At 42.2% G+C, this 13,359-nt stretch overlaps 1 protein-coding gene across 2 annotated transcripts; it reads right to left on the minus strand.

The window, feature by feature from the left end:
* Positions 1-5,197: 5,197 nt before the first annotated feature.
* On the minus strand, positions 5,198-11,313 carry LOC125544122 (uncharacterized). 2 transcript variants are annotated; one of them, XM_048707699.2, is made up of 21 exons: positions 10,947-11,313; positions 9,662-9,741; positions 9,489-9,575; positions 8,803-8,853; positions 8,592-8,709; positions 8,445-8,501; positions 8,281-8,345; positions 8,009-8,092; positions 7,870-7,920; positions 7,715-7,777; positions 7,583-7,629; positions 7,427-7,496; positions 7,277-7,339; positions 7,092-7,181; positions 6,977-7,015; positions 6,634-6,861; positions 6,419-6,504; positions 6,286-6,334; positions 6,105-6,185; positions 5,927-6,020; positions 5,198-5,818 (listed from the first exon to the last, which is right to left on the minus strand). In XM_048707699.2, the coding sequence occupies exons 1-21, from the start codon at positions 11,062-11,064 to the stop codon at positions 5,616-5,618; spliced, it is 1,824 nt and encodes a 607-aa protein (XP_048563656.1). In that variant the 5' UTR covers positions 11,065-11,313; the 3' UTR covers positions 5,198-5,615. The 2 variants fall into 2 exon arrangements, with proteins under 2 accessions (XP_048563656.1, XP_048563657.1); XM_048707700.2 differs by lacking the exon at positions 10,947-11,313 and adding an exon at positions 10,246-10,618.
* Positions 11,314-13,359: the final 2,046 nt, after the last annotated feature.

The following is a 13,359-nucleotide window of genomic DNA, read 5'->3' on the forward strand; positions in this document are numbered from 1 at the left end:
CTACCAACACTTAGCAGATCATGGTTTCCTTAAGCTTATGGCCCCATAGATTTGGTAACACATAAACATGAACGAAACCGTTCGTTCAATAACCGACAGCGGAACCGCGGACATCCATATCAATCCTTATGAGCACACGAATGATATTCGAGTGAGCCTTTGTTATCATGTGATGTTTCCTTTGCTTCATGATACTTCACAAAACCTGGGATGCATTGATATCTCCTGAGTCATCACCATGCTCACTATACTAAAATCCTCGTTACCGGTTTTGTTATTCTTTCTCGTTATTGTGTTTCGAAATCCCTATGACGTAGTCACCTGTGTCTAGCTAGACGATGATGGATGTTGTCACACCGAGAGGGCCTTAAGAATATCTCTCCATCACCAGAGGAGCAAATCCACTCTCGAGCTATCTAGTCCCTTGTCAAACTTTCCGATGAACCTCTAAGTTGTCGTTATGATCATCGTGTTACCGGTGACATTTGAGCAACCCCAAAGGCCATCATACGGTAAAAAGTGACTACGATACTCTCATGGTCTAAGGAGCAAAATCACATATTAACACTATGTGTCATTAGAATTGATTACAGACAATATTATCTCAATTCATAACAAGCAAGTTTGGGTCGATTTAATATGATCATTCTTCCAACGCCATAATCTCAATGTTCTTTTAGGACTATCGTTACACTTGATGATATCCTAAGATCCGAAAAACGTGATCATCAATAACACTTGAGCTAGTCGTGGAGGGGAGACTAGGAGTCTTTATTTTATCCATTTATCATTTCACACGTGCATATGAGGTTTCCTCTAAATCGCATATTCCAGGATCATAGCAGTTATAGCATGAAATGTAAACACTTAACTATGACTATGGAAATATAATAATACAATAGTATTGCCTCTAGCTAGGGCATATTTCGAACAAGGACACCATCCTGAAGCAGCACTGCCAACCTCTAGCATCTTGGCCAGAAGGAATGAAATAGGTTGCCTTTCGACCAAAAAATGTAATGACTCGTCAGAATAAGCCAACCATATTCCATGAAGGGTGTCGAAGCTCCTCCAAATCCACTATCGTTTAAGCTCTTGAACCCCATCTGCTGCATTCAGAGTCCTTTGTAACCAGCCCTACCTTCTCATCATCGCAATGGGATTAGCAACTGCTAGCAGTCTGGAGGCCCTCCACCAGAACAAGGCACATCTAGCTCACTAGAATGATAGATCCAACAAGAGCATGCATCAGTAGCCCGAGCCATGTACAAATCTCATTCCAAGTTCCCTTCTATCTCCATGATGACAAGAAGAAAGGAAAGAAATTCCCTTCTGTCACCATGTACATCAAACCTAAATTTGCTCCGTACAAGATCTACCCCACTCTTCTCCCTTACCATCTCCAACGGCAACGCCGTTAGAGAGGAGAGGGGCCGGAGTCAGGCCTTGGCTTGTGGCGACTCTCAATGAGAAAGGAGGTGGGACGAGAGGGGGAAAGGAGAAAGGCCTTGGGTAGTTTTGTTCCCTTACTGTTGATTTTCTTATTGTTGTTCGTGTTGCGCTACTCCTTACTTGGGTTGGAAATATGCCAAAGATGCAATAATATTGTATCATTATATTTTTCATGTTCATAATTAAGATTTTATATTCTATGCTATAACTGCTATGATCCTGGAATGTGCGATTCAGTGAAAAACTCATATGCACGTGTGGAATAATAAATAGTAAAATATGATTCCTAGTCTCGCCTCTAAGACTAGCTCAAGTGTTGTTGGTGATCATGTTTTCTGGATCTTAGGATATTGAGTATATAGCAAAAAAAACTACCACATTACGGGCTATGTCTACAAAAAACTACCACTTTTTTAATCTTTCAAAAAACTACCACAAATTTGGTTTGCTGTTCCAAAAAACCCAAGTGACTGAACCATTAAGTTTTAAGCGAAATTCTGACAGCTTGGGTCCACTCGTCAGGTTGATCGTTATCTTTGACCGTTAGGTTGACCATTAACAGGTTAAGACAGGTGGGCCCCACATTTTTTTGAAGTGCATTCAGGTCCCTATAGAAAAAATAAAAGCAATCAGGTCCTTGTAAAGCAATCGGGTCCCTGCAAAAAAGTATAAAAAGCAATCGGGTCCCCGCCGGCGAGCTCATCGCCGGAGCCGAGGAAGGGACCCTATGCACATTGTCCGGCCTTGCTTTGGACGCGGAGCTCGAGGGCGTTCCGGCCGCTGCACACGGCGGAGCCGCTACTCCTGCTACTGCACGCGGTGACTCTCGCTTCCCCCGCTCTTCCGTTGTTCATGGCTGACCATGGTGGGGCAGCAGTAGTAGGTGACAATGGTGCGGCGGGGAATGGTAGAGTGAAGGGAGGCGGTGGTGGGTCAGGCACACCCTGCGATGACGCGTTCGCGTCGCCGGCGCTGGTGGAGGCAGCTGTGGCTTCGGCGGTGCCGTCACCGATGCAATGGCATCGTCAGAAGCAGGTGGTACACGGGGGTAATGCTAATGTCAACAACGGCGACGGGTCGTCTTCGTCTAGCTCGGCGTCACAGAGCTTCACGCAATGGCGGCAGCCGGTGCACCACCGGCCGCACGCAGCCTTGTCTGCGTCAGCGGCGGGAGGTGGCGGCCACGCGGTGGCTCGCGGCGCGGAGGAGAAGTTCCCCGTAGGGAAGGTGGTGTCAGGCATGGCTGCTTTGGTCTTGGTTCTGCTCAGCCGTGGCGGCGCCGGCTGCCTCGGGAGAGAAAGAAGAAGGTAAGGAGAGAAAGAGGAGATGAGAGGAAGAAGAGATGGCTTACATGTGGGCCTCACTTGTAAGATAACGGTCAAACAAACAGACAACAAATGGTTTGCTTAGGAGTGGGGCCGACCTGTCATAATTTGAATTAATTCTAAATCACATGATAATTTGGGTTTTTTGAAACAACAAATCAAATTTATGGTAGTTTTTTGAAAGATTAAAAAAAGTGGTAGTTTTTTGTAGACATAGCCTGTAATGTGGTAGTTTTTGCTGTATACTCTAGGATATCCTTAAGTGTAATGATGGTCCTAAAACAACTTTGAGAATATGATGTTAGAAGAATGATCATATTGAATCGACCCAAACTTGTTTGTTATACTTTGAGATAATATCATCAGAAGTCAAATGTTATAACACGGAGAGTTAACGTTGATTTAGTTCCTTAGACCATGAGAGTATCTTAGTCACTTCTTACCGTATGATGGACTTTGTGGTTGCTCAAACATCATCTATAACACGGCGATCATAACGACAACTTACAGGTTCATCGAAAAGTTTGACAAGGGACTAGATAACTCGAGAGTGGGATTTGCTCCTCCGGCGATGGAGAGATATTCTTAGGGCCCTCTTGGCATGACAGCATCCATCATCGTCTGGCTAGACACATGTGATTATGTCATGGGCATCTGTCATCATACCTAAGAGTATAGATGGTCGATGTATACTTATCACCCTAAGAATATGTAAAATGGTTGATGGAGTGTTGACATCATCCTTAGGACTAAGCCGGTGCAAGTTACTTTTTCGGCATGCAAGCTCTGCCGAAAAACAGGAGGGCATATGTTGACATCAAACTTTGGCATGGCAAAACCGTAGTTAAGATGGCTTCAAATGAAAATGTTTTCAACATGAAAATGTTCCATATCGTCGAAGCAGACAACTTTTATGTTTAGGTCATTGCCATCCGACCTCATCTCAGGGGCCGAAACTGAGTTCGAAGTATTGAGATTTAGGGTTCTGGAGTACTGTTCGATCAATTACCCCTTCAAGATGACCTCAGATGAAAGAGTTCTCTACATAAAATGTCTTCATCTCATCGAGCCGATTGATTCTGATATATAAATCATTTCGATCCGAGGTCGTATGTGACCTATGGAGGCAAAACAAGATCAAGCTGAAAAATCCCGTTGAGCAATCCGAGGTCATGTGCAATCCAAGATCATAAAATTTTAGGTCCCAAAATCCGAGGGAGGTGACATGGAACTCTAAATCCGACTACGTCAGTTAAACCCGACCGGAAGTTGAAGATGGACCCGTAAAGACATCTAGATGGCCTCAGATGAAAAGGTGTTCAACATGGAAGTTGTTTGTATCGTCGAAACGGCTGAATTTTCTTTTGGGAACGTCTTCATCCGACATAGTATATGGCCTGTAAAAACCAAAAACAGAATTGTTGTCTCGGGCATACCTAAATCCGAGTTCGGTTAAGTTAGGAAGTTGAGAAATTTGAAGTCCTTTTGTACGGGAAGTTCAACCGCCTCTTATATATGTTGAAGGTGATGGCCGATTGAGCAACACACAATCGAACAAATCAATCTACGACTTTTTCATATTCTCCTACTTTTTATCCCTCTACCTTGTATCTTGCTTCTCGTTTTTCGTCGTTCTTCAAAATTGAAGAGCAAAGATCCACGAGGCCCTAAGGAACGGTCGGATCAACCTAAGGCAGATCATAGTCATCGTACGTCCAAACGAGTTTCTTCTGGGCGAGCGGAGCTTCGGGTCTACAAAAGCGGCCGCTGAATTGCTTGCGCACTGCACTTTCGGATGGGTCTTGTTCGACGTGAGCCATGGTGCACCATCCCTGATGTCGAGAGTACACAGTTAAGTGTTCGTGTGCGAACACCTAGGTCAAACATTCCCTAAGAAACCAACTCGCTCTGTTACAGTACCCCAATCAAACACACAAATCACCCCAAAATCTGGAACCATTTGCACCTCATGACCTGAGTTAAACACTCAATCCTGACAGACGAACGGTACGAAACACTACTATCTCAAATCCAACTGGACATAACCACAACCAAACACTCCTAATCCCTACAGACTAGTGATCTTAACGCTTTTATATTTCTTTACAGAGGGAGTACAAAACATCACTGCTAAACTTCTCGACACATGATACATCACTTCCAGAATCTACTAGTACTTCCTTCATTCCAAACCAATCCAAGAATCCAAATAATTTAACCATCTGAAGTCAAACTTCTCGATATTTGGTGAAATATAGATAGAAAAAAATTGTTGATAGCGACGTCAAATCTATACGGCACAAAAATATATCGTATGATTAACAAAAATATATCATATGATTAACGTAATGAAACTAATTTATTATTTTATATGTTACTAATAAATTTTTCCTATAGGCTTAAAATCATGCAAGGCACTATAACAAAGCAGTCAAAGCAGTCAGATACATCATATCAAGTTATTTGTGCAAAAAGCACAAAACTGCGTCCAAATACAAAGTGCTGAACACCCAAATTCGCTTACATCTCAACACCAGCTCTCGAAACAAATACAACGTCCAGCCTTTCCTTTTTCAGATATACAGCACAGAAACTCTTCTTACCCACTTCTGTTGTCTTGTTACAGAAATTAGTAGAGAAGAAGCAAACCACTCGCACGCAGATCCAGCTCGGTTCTTTCACTAAAAACCACCGAACGAGCACAATCCCCTGCAGACAGTCCGCATCGAGTACAGAACTTTTTCTTCCTCGAGCGACCATGGTAGCTTAGCCAACCACGACAAAACTGATGCAACAACTGCAAAAAATGAAAAAGGGGTGAGAGCATCCTTGAGCTAGCTAGGCATGGACACCATTCCCATTGGGATGGTATGTTCCATTCGCTAGACCATTGGCAAGCTTCTTCGCATGCCCGTTTGCATTTTGGTGTGCAGCCAGCGTGTATGGACCATTGCTGAACTGATGTTTGGCAGGAAGCACATGGCCATTGGAGCAGCTTTGTAGCACCTTGTCCAATTGCCCAGATGAGGCGGCGATTAGCCCTAAAATACAAACGAGGATTAACATATGGTTTTTAAACACCTGTTTCCATTTCGTAGCATGATGAAGTAAGTGTTTCTCAACAGGTGAACAGACAGCAAACAGCTTACCAACAAATAGTGGAGAAGGTTTCGCAGGTCTTGACTTGAATTCAGGATGAAACTGTGCGCCAACGAAATACTGGTGATTGGGTATCTCGATTATCTAGAAAAATAGCAACTTGATCAAGGCGTGAATTTTTCTGAATTGAAAGATTTCCAAGCGAGCAAGTCGTGGTTTTAGTCAAACCTCCATTCTCCTGTCACTCTCATCTTTGCCAACAAACTTAAGTCCAGCATTTTCAAACTCTGGCACCATATCAGGATTCACCTGTGAAGATGAACATGTTACAGACCCCCGTGAACAGGCAAGAACTTAATGTACTCATATCCTCATCGCAGCTATGAACGCAAAATTATTAAAGCCAGACCTCATATCTGTGCCGGTGCCTCTCATCAACATAATCCACATTGCCATACCTAAAAAAAGTGAGAAAGCCCATGATTATGTAAGGAGAATGCTGATAAAATGACACCTAGGCTTAAGGAAATGATTATACTCACAATTTAGCTGACTTGCAACCAGCAACCTTGAAGAATGTCCTCCTTGATCCTAGGCGCATTGTGCCACCCATATGTGTTTTGGAACCCTAAAACAAAAATGAATAGAAATCTAACTCCGAGGTATGCATGGGACTGACAAAAAGTTGCTTTGTTACCATTAATTTTTATGGCAACCAGCGCGATCATTAATAACACAAGTTATGAATTTCACAAACCTCAGGCATAAAAATAACACATGGGGCCTTGGCATTGCGATCAAATTCAGTACTGTTTGCATCAGAGAGATTCATGACATTCCTAGCAAACTCTACAACAGCCATCTGCATTCCAAGACATATACCAAGATATGGTACATTATTTTCACGGGCATACTTAGCAGCCAGAATTTTTCCTTGAACACCTCTATCTCCAAAGCCACCAGGTACTAAAATGCCATCAGCACTCTGAAATGAAAGACCATTAGATAATCATGATGGAAATTAAAATTTTACACAAATCATACACGTGGCACCATTCAACTTCGAGTGTAAAACATTTTCGGTGGTGAAAAGTCCTCACCTTCAATAAATTCCAAGCTGCTTTGTAAGCATCAGGTGCCTAAGAAAAAAAAAGGTCGTGTAAGAAAAGAAAACAGCCCAGATCGAGCAGACAGAACAATAGGAGACTGCCAAACCTCAATTTTGGTAGAGTCCTCAAGATCTGTAGAAGCAACCCAATCAACAACAAGCTTTCTGTGGCAATAAACTGAAGCATGCAAGAGAGCCTGCAATTGTGCAATTGCATCGGATTCAACTGTTAGACACTAGCAATCATTTAGAAGGCATAAAAGACTAGTATAGCTGTGCAAATCAAACTCACTTTCAACACAGAGAGATAGGAATCAGATAGACCAGTGTACTTCCCAACCATAGCAATGCGTACCTGAAATGAAGCCATTAGTCACTTGGAACTAATAGGAATAAAAAGAGTTGAGGGCAACAGCCAACAATCAAAGTGGAAAAAACTAACAGTATCCTGAAGGGTGTCAAACATAGTAGCTCTTGCAACCCATTCATCCAACTTTGGCTCGCGAGGAAAGCTGCAAATGTGTACACATAAATATTTATTGCACCGACACACTACAGCTTGAACAAAAACGCACTGACTAGATACGTATAGGCAAACCTTTCAAGGTTCAGAACTTTAAGAATAGCTTCATGCGCCTTTTGGTCCTATGGGACAAAATACGATTCAGCACTACACAGAAATGTTGAGGAACCAAAAATGAATTACTACAGAGGATGAGATGTGCTATACCCGTAGCAACAAAGGAATACGCCAAATATTGGAAACATCATACAGAGTGACAATGTTTGTTGCCTACAGAACAAATTTGTTCATGAGCTATCAGGGGAAATTAGCTACCAAGAATATGAAGCAATCACTAACAATAACATTTACAGTTCAATTACCGGCACATGGCAGAACTGGGAGAGTTTCTCTTTGACATTTTCTTCCAGTTCCTGTCAAATACAAGTGCGAAAAATGAGATTAAGAATACAAACAAATATAAGTAACATACAACATCAAAGTAAATAAGGGCTAACTAACCTTTGTACTGCGACAAGCTAAAATATTTGGGGTGAGGCCAAGTCCCCTTAAACCACGCACACTGTGTTGAGTCGGCTTGGTTTTCTATAAAAGTAAATAAAAAAATGACAAATATTAGGCAGTGATATTAAAATGATTTTTTTCACATATTAAGATGTACTACCTCTGTAAACTTTTATAAGACGTTTTAGGTCATTTAGTAATTTAAAACGTCTTATAAAGGTTTACAGAGGGAGTAGATCATAAAACAATAAACCAGGGAATTTGGCTACCTGTTCACCAACAACATTCAGAACTGGAACGAGACTGACATGCACCAAACAGAAGTTGCCAGGTCCTGGCAACCAAAATAATATCCAAAAGAAGATAAGTTTCCCCTAGCCCAGGAAAGACAGTACAGTTTTTTATGTATTAATATAAATTGTAAGTTCCTCACCAACACGATACGAGAATTGACCCAAAGCTTCAATAAATGGCATAGATTCAATATCACCTGTAGCAGTAGTGACAACATAATCAAGCTACAGACATCAGCTAATCAACATAAATAAACAAATAAAATAACTAATTATCTCATGCCCACCAATTGTTCCACCCAGTTCGATCACACAGACATCAGCTGGTCCGTCCATGCCATCCACCGGTATCATAGCAACACGCTCGATCCAGTCTTGTATGGCATTTGTAATGTGTGGCACAACCTTGATGATTGATTGGTTTAATGATAAGCACTTGAAGAAACATACATACAGTAGTTACCAGGAAAAAAATGGTGTGCATAATGTGGTCCTCACCTGCACAGTCTTTCCCAAGTATTCCCCTTTCCTCTCCTTGTCAATAACAGACTGTCATGAACCAAAAAAAAGCAAATAAAAAATTTCAGAACAGCTTGGCACGAGAAGCTTTAGCTTCAGATGTTGTAATAAATTACTCTGTTATCCCTGGCTTTCTGACTGAGATTATTCAACCGGAGAAGCTTTTGCTTAATGAATAAAAGCCAAAAGGCGAAAGCTCTCCAAAAAAAAACTGTATTCACGATGACACATATTATACATGTTAGTACCCGTATATATCCTTGTTAAATAGCACTCCCTCCATTCACAAATATAAGATGTTTTGGATATTTCAATATGGACTACATATGGACTGAAATAAGTGAAGAAACACACTAAACCGTGTCTGTATACATCCAATTCAGAAAAAAGTTACTAGAACATCTTATATTTGTGAACCGAGGGAGTACTATAAATTCTCTTCATTCTTATGTACTCTACACTCTAGTGACATAACACAACAAATACATCCTTTTCCTTCCTATGGTACAAGTATATCAACGTCAACATCGACTGAAACGTTTCACAATTGTTGAATGTTTGGATGCCCAAGAAATGAGGGTGGGGCTTTAAATACGCACTGTTCCTGATTGCAGACCCGAAAGCCATATAGATAAAGTTTTAGAATGAGAAAATAATTAGCTTACCTGGTAGATCTTTCCAGTAGTTATATTATTGTCCCGGGTGAGTTTAATATCAAGAAACCTCTCATAATTCCCAAGATCCAAGTCCACCTGCAAGATGCACAAGACAATACTTGATGAGGTGAACAAACATTCCCTAGCCATTGTCCCACTTGGACTTGGTCCTATGACAGTACCTCACCACCATCATCTAACACAAACACTTCACCGTGTTCGAACGGGGACATAGTCCCGGCATCAGTGTTGAGGTAAGGATCTGCATATATTGAGATAAAGCAAATATAAAATGTCAAGCTCATGAGGCCAAAAGCAAGCGACTAGGAGCAATCGAGCAAGTATTAGCTGGCCTGCCGCCACCAGTTCTACAAGGCAACAGGAACAATCAAGCCCCAAGTGCCGCAATGGTACAGGAAGCCACAAGGCTACAAGATTACAACAGCAAAAACAAAGCAGTGTTTAGGTGATACTGGATAAGAATAACTAGGAGCAAACAAAACATGTAGTATGACAATGAATCAAGTCAAAGATTCCAACACACTAAGCTGGCATCTAATGGTTCGTGACACGGCCATATCAAAATCAGCATATTCTAAACAACATCAGTGAGGCCTGAAGAGCACGAGGCATCTCAAAGACAAATACGAGGGGAGGGGAAACCCAGTCTTTTTCATACCACCTGTTCCAACTTCCTACCACGGACACAAAAGGATGAAAGCATATCAGCTAATCTGAGAGTTTGTTCAGATACTTGGGAACTCACCCAAGTAACTTGCACAGATCATTGTCCGAAAATATTGGCCACAGATTGCACGGGTAAGTGCTAGACAATAAAGGAAAAATCAGAAGCTTTCTTTCATGGACCACCATTGTTCAGTTGAGACCTCAAACATTTATTCCTCGCCCCAAATCAGCACCGCGTAAAAGATCTTAGTAGCCCCCCGAAAATGGTCTGCTACTAAAGTAGAAACCGGGGCCGAGGTTTCCCTTTGCTGGTCTAAAAGCTCTCTCCCACTAGGCCACTAGAAGCAATCTCTTCAAATGGAAGATATAATAAAATCTGTCTCACACGCGCGCAGAAGCCAAAGATTGGCAAGGTAATCAACATCACATATCCACTCCTACACCACGACCCCTAAAACCCCGGGCGGAATGTTCGAACGAGGGGCTTTCCACCAGACCCAGCCAAGAATCCCGGGGCGGGGCCTCCCTGCACCTACTCCCACCCGCATCCTTGAGCCGCACGAATCGCTCCAAAAAGGGAAATGGAATCGTAACGAAAGCAAATCAAATCTTTCCCCGGAAATCGGATCGAGGGCGGGCGCGAGAACCACAAAGCCAACCCCCCCCCCCCCCCCCCCCCCCCCGCGGTAAACCCCAAACAGCGCCTTTTCAGGAGCCTGAAAAGGCGGTTTCTTGAACACGAGGAAGGAAAACATCGCACGGCCGGCGGCGGGCACGTACCGATCTTGATGGACGTAATGCGGAGACCGCACGCCTTGAGGACGACGCCGATGCTGCTGGCCGTGACGCCCTTGCCGAGGCCGCTCACAACACCACCGGTGACCAGCACGTACTTCATCTCGCCGGGAATCTCTGGTCAATCCGCCGCCGCCTCCTCCTCCTCCCGAATCCTTCTGCACCCCAAGCCCGGCTGGCGCGCGTGCTCTTGGGCTGGGCCGGTTTGGTGTTTATGAGCGCTCGCGCGCGGACAGTGGAGAAGGTTTTAGCAGGCGACTGGGGTAGCGCGCAGCCGTTTGGTAGGGGAGGAGGAAGGAACCGGGGGGAGGCAATGGAGGCGCAGGGGATAGAGAGCCACGAGGGAGAAGGGCTTTGGACTATATATATTCCGTCATTTTTCTAATTTACTTTCCTCCCCCTCTCGTTTACTTAATCTTCCATTTGTCGGGGTTATGTTTACGTGTGATCGCTTTGGAAAGAATAAGAAAGGAGAAATGAAGTGCTAAAAAAAGAAACGTGAAATAGAACTTTAAAAAAAAGGTAAAATGGTGATTTCTTGCATAGTAATGTGTAGGCATTTTTTTATAGTTTTCATATGGATATAACACGCCCATAACCATGTCTCGGGACCCAAATAGATCCACGACTCCACGTGCATCCTATGTGTGTTGTTGTTTATCCTGCTTCCCACCCTCGCTAACGGTGGACTCAATGCTCACATAATCACAACGCGCTCGTATGTTATCAGTTATAAGGTGTTTTCCTCTCTCTCTGCATAAGATAAGAAATTTGTTTTCCGTACATGCGTGGTATAGACAGTTTCTTTCGTCACCAATTTGATTTTGCTGAAGTGTTCATTTTCAATCCGAATCGATACCGGTACAAGAAAAAGACGGATCGTATGCTACTGATAAAGGTTGCATCTTAAATAGCATTCTAAAAATGGTTAACGAGTAAACAATATCATATTCAGATTGTACACATTTTTAATCAGATTTCATGCATTATATATCAAAATTGAATTTAGGGTTTAAAAGATATGAATATTTTCTAAATGCACCCAAAATAGCATTCTAGAAATGGTTAACAGGTAAAACAACATCATATTCAGATTGTACACCTTTTTCTAATCAAATTCCGTAAATAACATGTCAAAAAGATAGGATTTTAAAAATATGAGTATTTTTAAAAACCATTTGAATGTGCCCAAATAATATATGTAACATTATTCTTAAATGGACTGCGGGTTGATTAACCAAGACATCAAGGGATACTCTGCAAAAAGTGAAACGTTTTCCTTGACTCGCTTAAAAACAGGTTGATTAACCGATATATTATGGGATTCTCTACAAAAAATGAAACATTTTTCTGGACTCACTTAAGATGGGGCTACAAGTTGATTTCCATAAATAACAAGGGGTTTTATGCAAAAAAGTGTGACAAATGGGCAGGAAAACACTTTGTTTTTGTGGAAACCCCCTAATATTCCGTTTAATCAATCCGTTGTCCTGTTTTAAATGAGTCCGCGAAAAAGTTTTAGTTATTACAGAAAAAACCCTGATATTTTGGTAAATTTAACCCACAATCTAGAAAATAACATTATATTTTTTTACGCAGATTCAAAAGCTTTTAAAAAAGTATCCAGCTGCATCACAAATTGAGAGGGGGAGAGACGAGTGGGTAGTCGTGCTGGTTTGGGGGTGGGTGCGAGTAGAGGGAGAAGAAAGCACGAGATGCCCTGCATCATCTTGCCAATTTGGAGGAATGACCACGTTCGACATATCTAATCTATATCTATAGCTAATAATAAAGGAAGGTGTGTTTCTCATATCTTTTAAACCCCGAGTCCAACTTTCATATGTTACATATGGAATTTGATTAGAAAAATGTGTAGAATTTAATATGATATTGTTTTACCTGTTAATCATTTTTTAAATGCTATCTAGGGTGCAATCTTTATCAATAGCGCATGATCCGTCTTTCTTTCGCATGTTGTCTATCTAGATTGGAAATGAACACCTCGGCAAGACAAGAATGGAGACGAAAGAAACCGTCAATAACCATGCCCGCCTCGGCAAAACCTCACAGTAAGGGAAGCAAGCAAATTTCGCATCTTATGTCGAGAGAGAAAAACACCTTAGGATTGAGCACATTCAAACGCGTTGCGATTGTGTGAGCACTGAGGCTACCGTCGGCAAGGGTTGAAAGGAGGATAAGCGGCAACACAAATGGGATGCACGTGGACCTACTTGGGTCTTGAGTCATGGTTATTGGGTTAGGGGCGTGTGGTATTTGTTTCCCCCGTTATAACACACAAGCTCTAGTTCGCGCCTAAACCAACTCTATCTCAGCTATTGCCCACATGCATTGAGATGAACTTGATGAAAAGGGAAAATCATCCCATCGATCCCGTTTT

This window comes from Triticum urartu, chromosome 3A, assembly GCF_056163025.1.
Source record: "Triticum urartu cultivar PI428250 chromosome 3A, HENAU_Tu73, whole genome shotgun sequence".
Taxonomy (NCBI): Eukaryota; Viridiplantae; Streptophyta; class Magnoliopsida; order Poales; family Poaceae; genus Triticum; species Triticum urartu.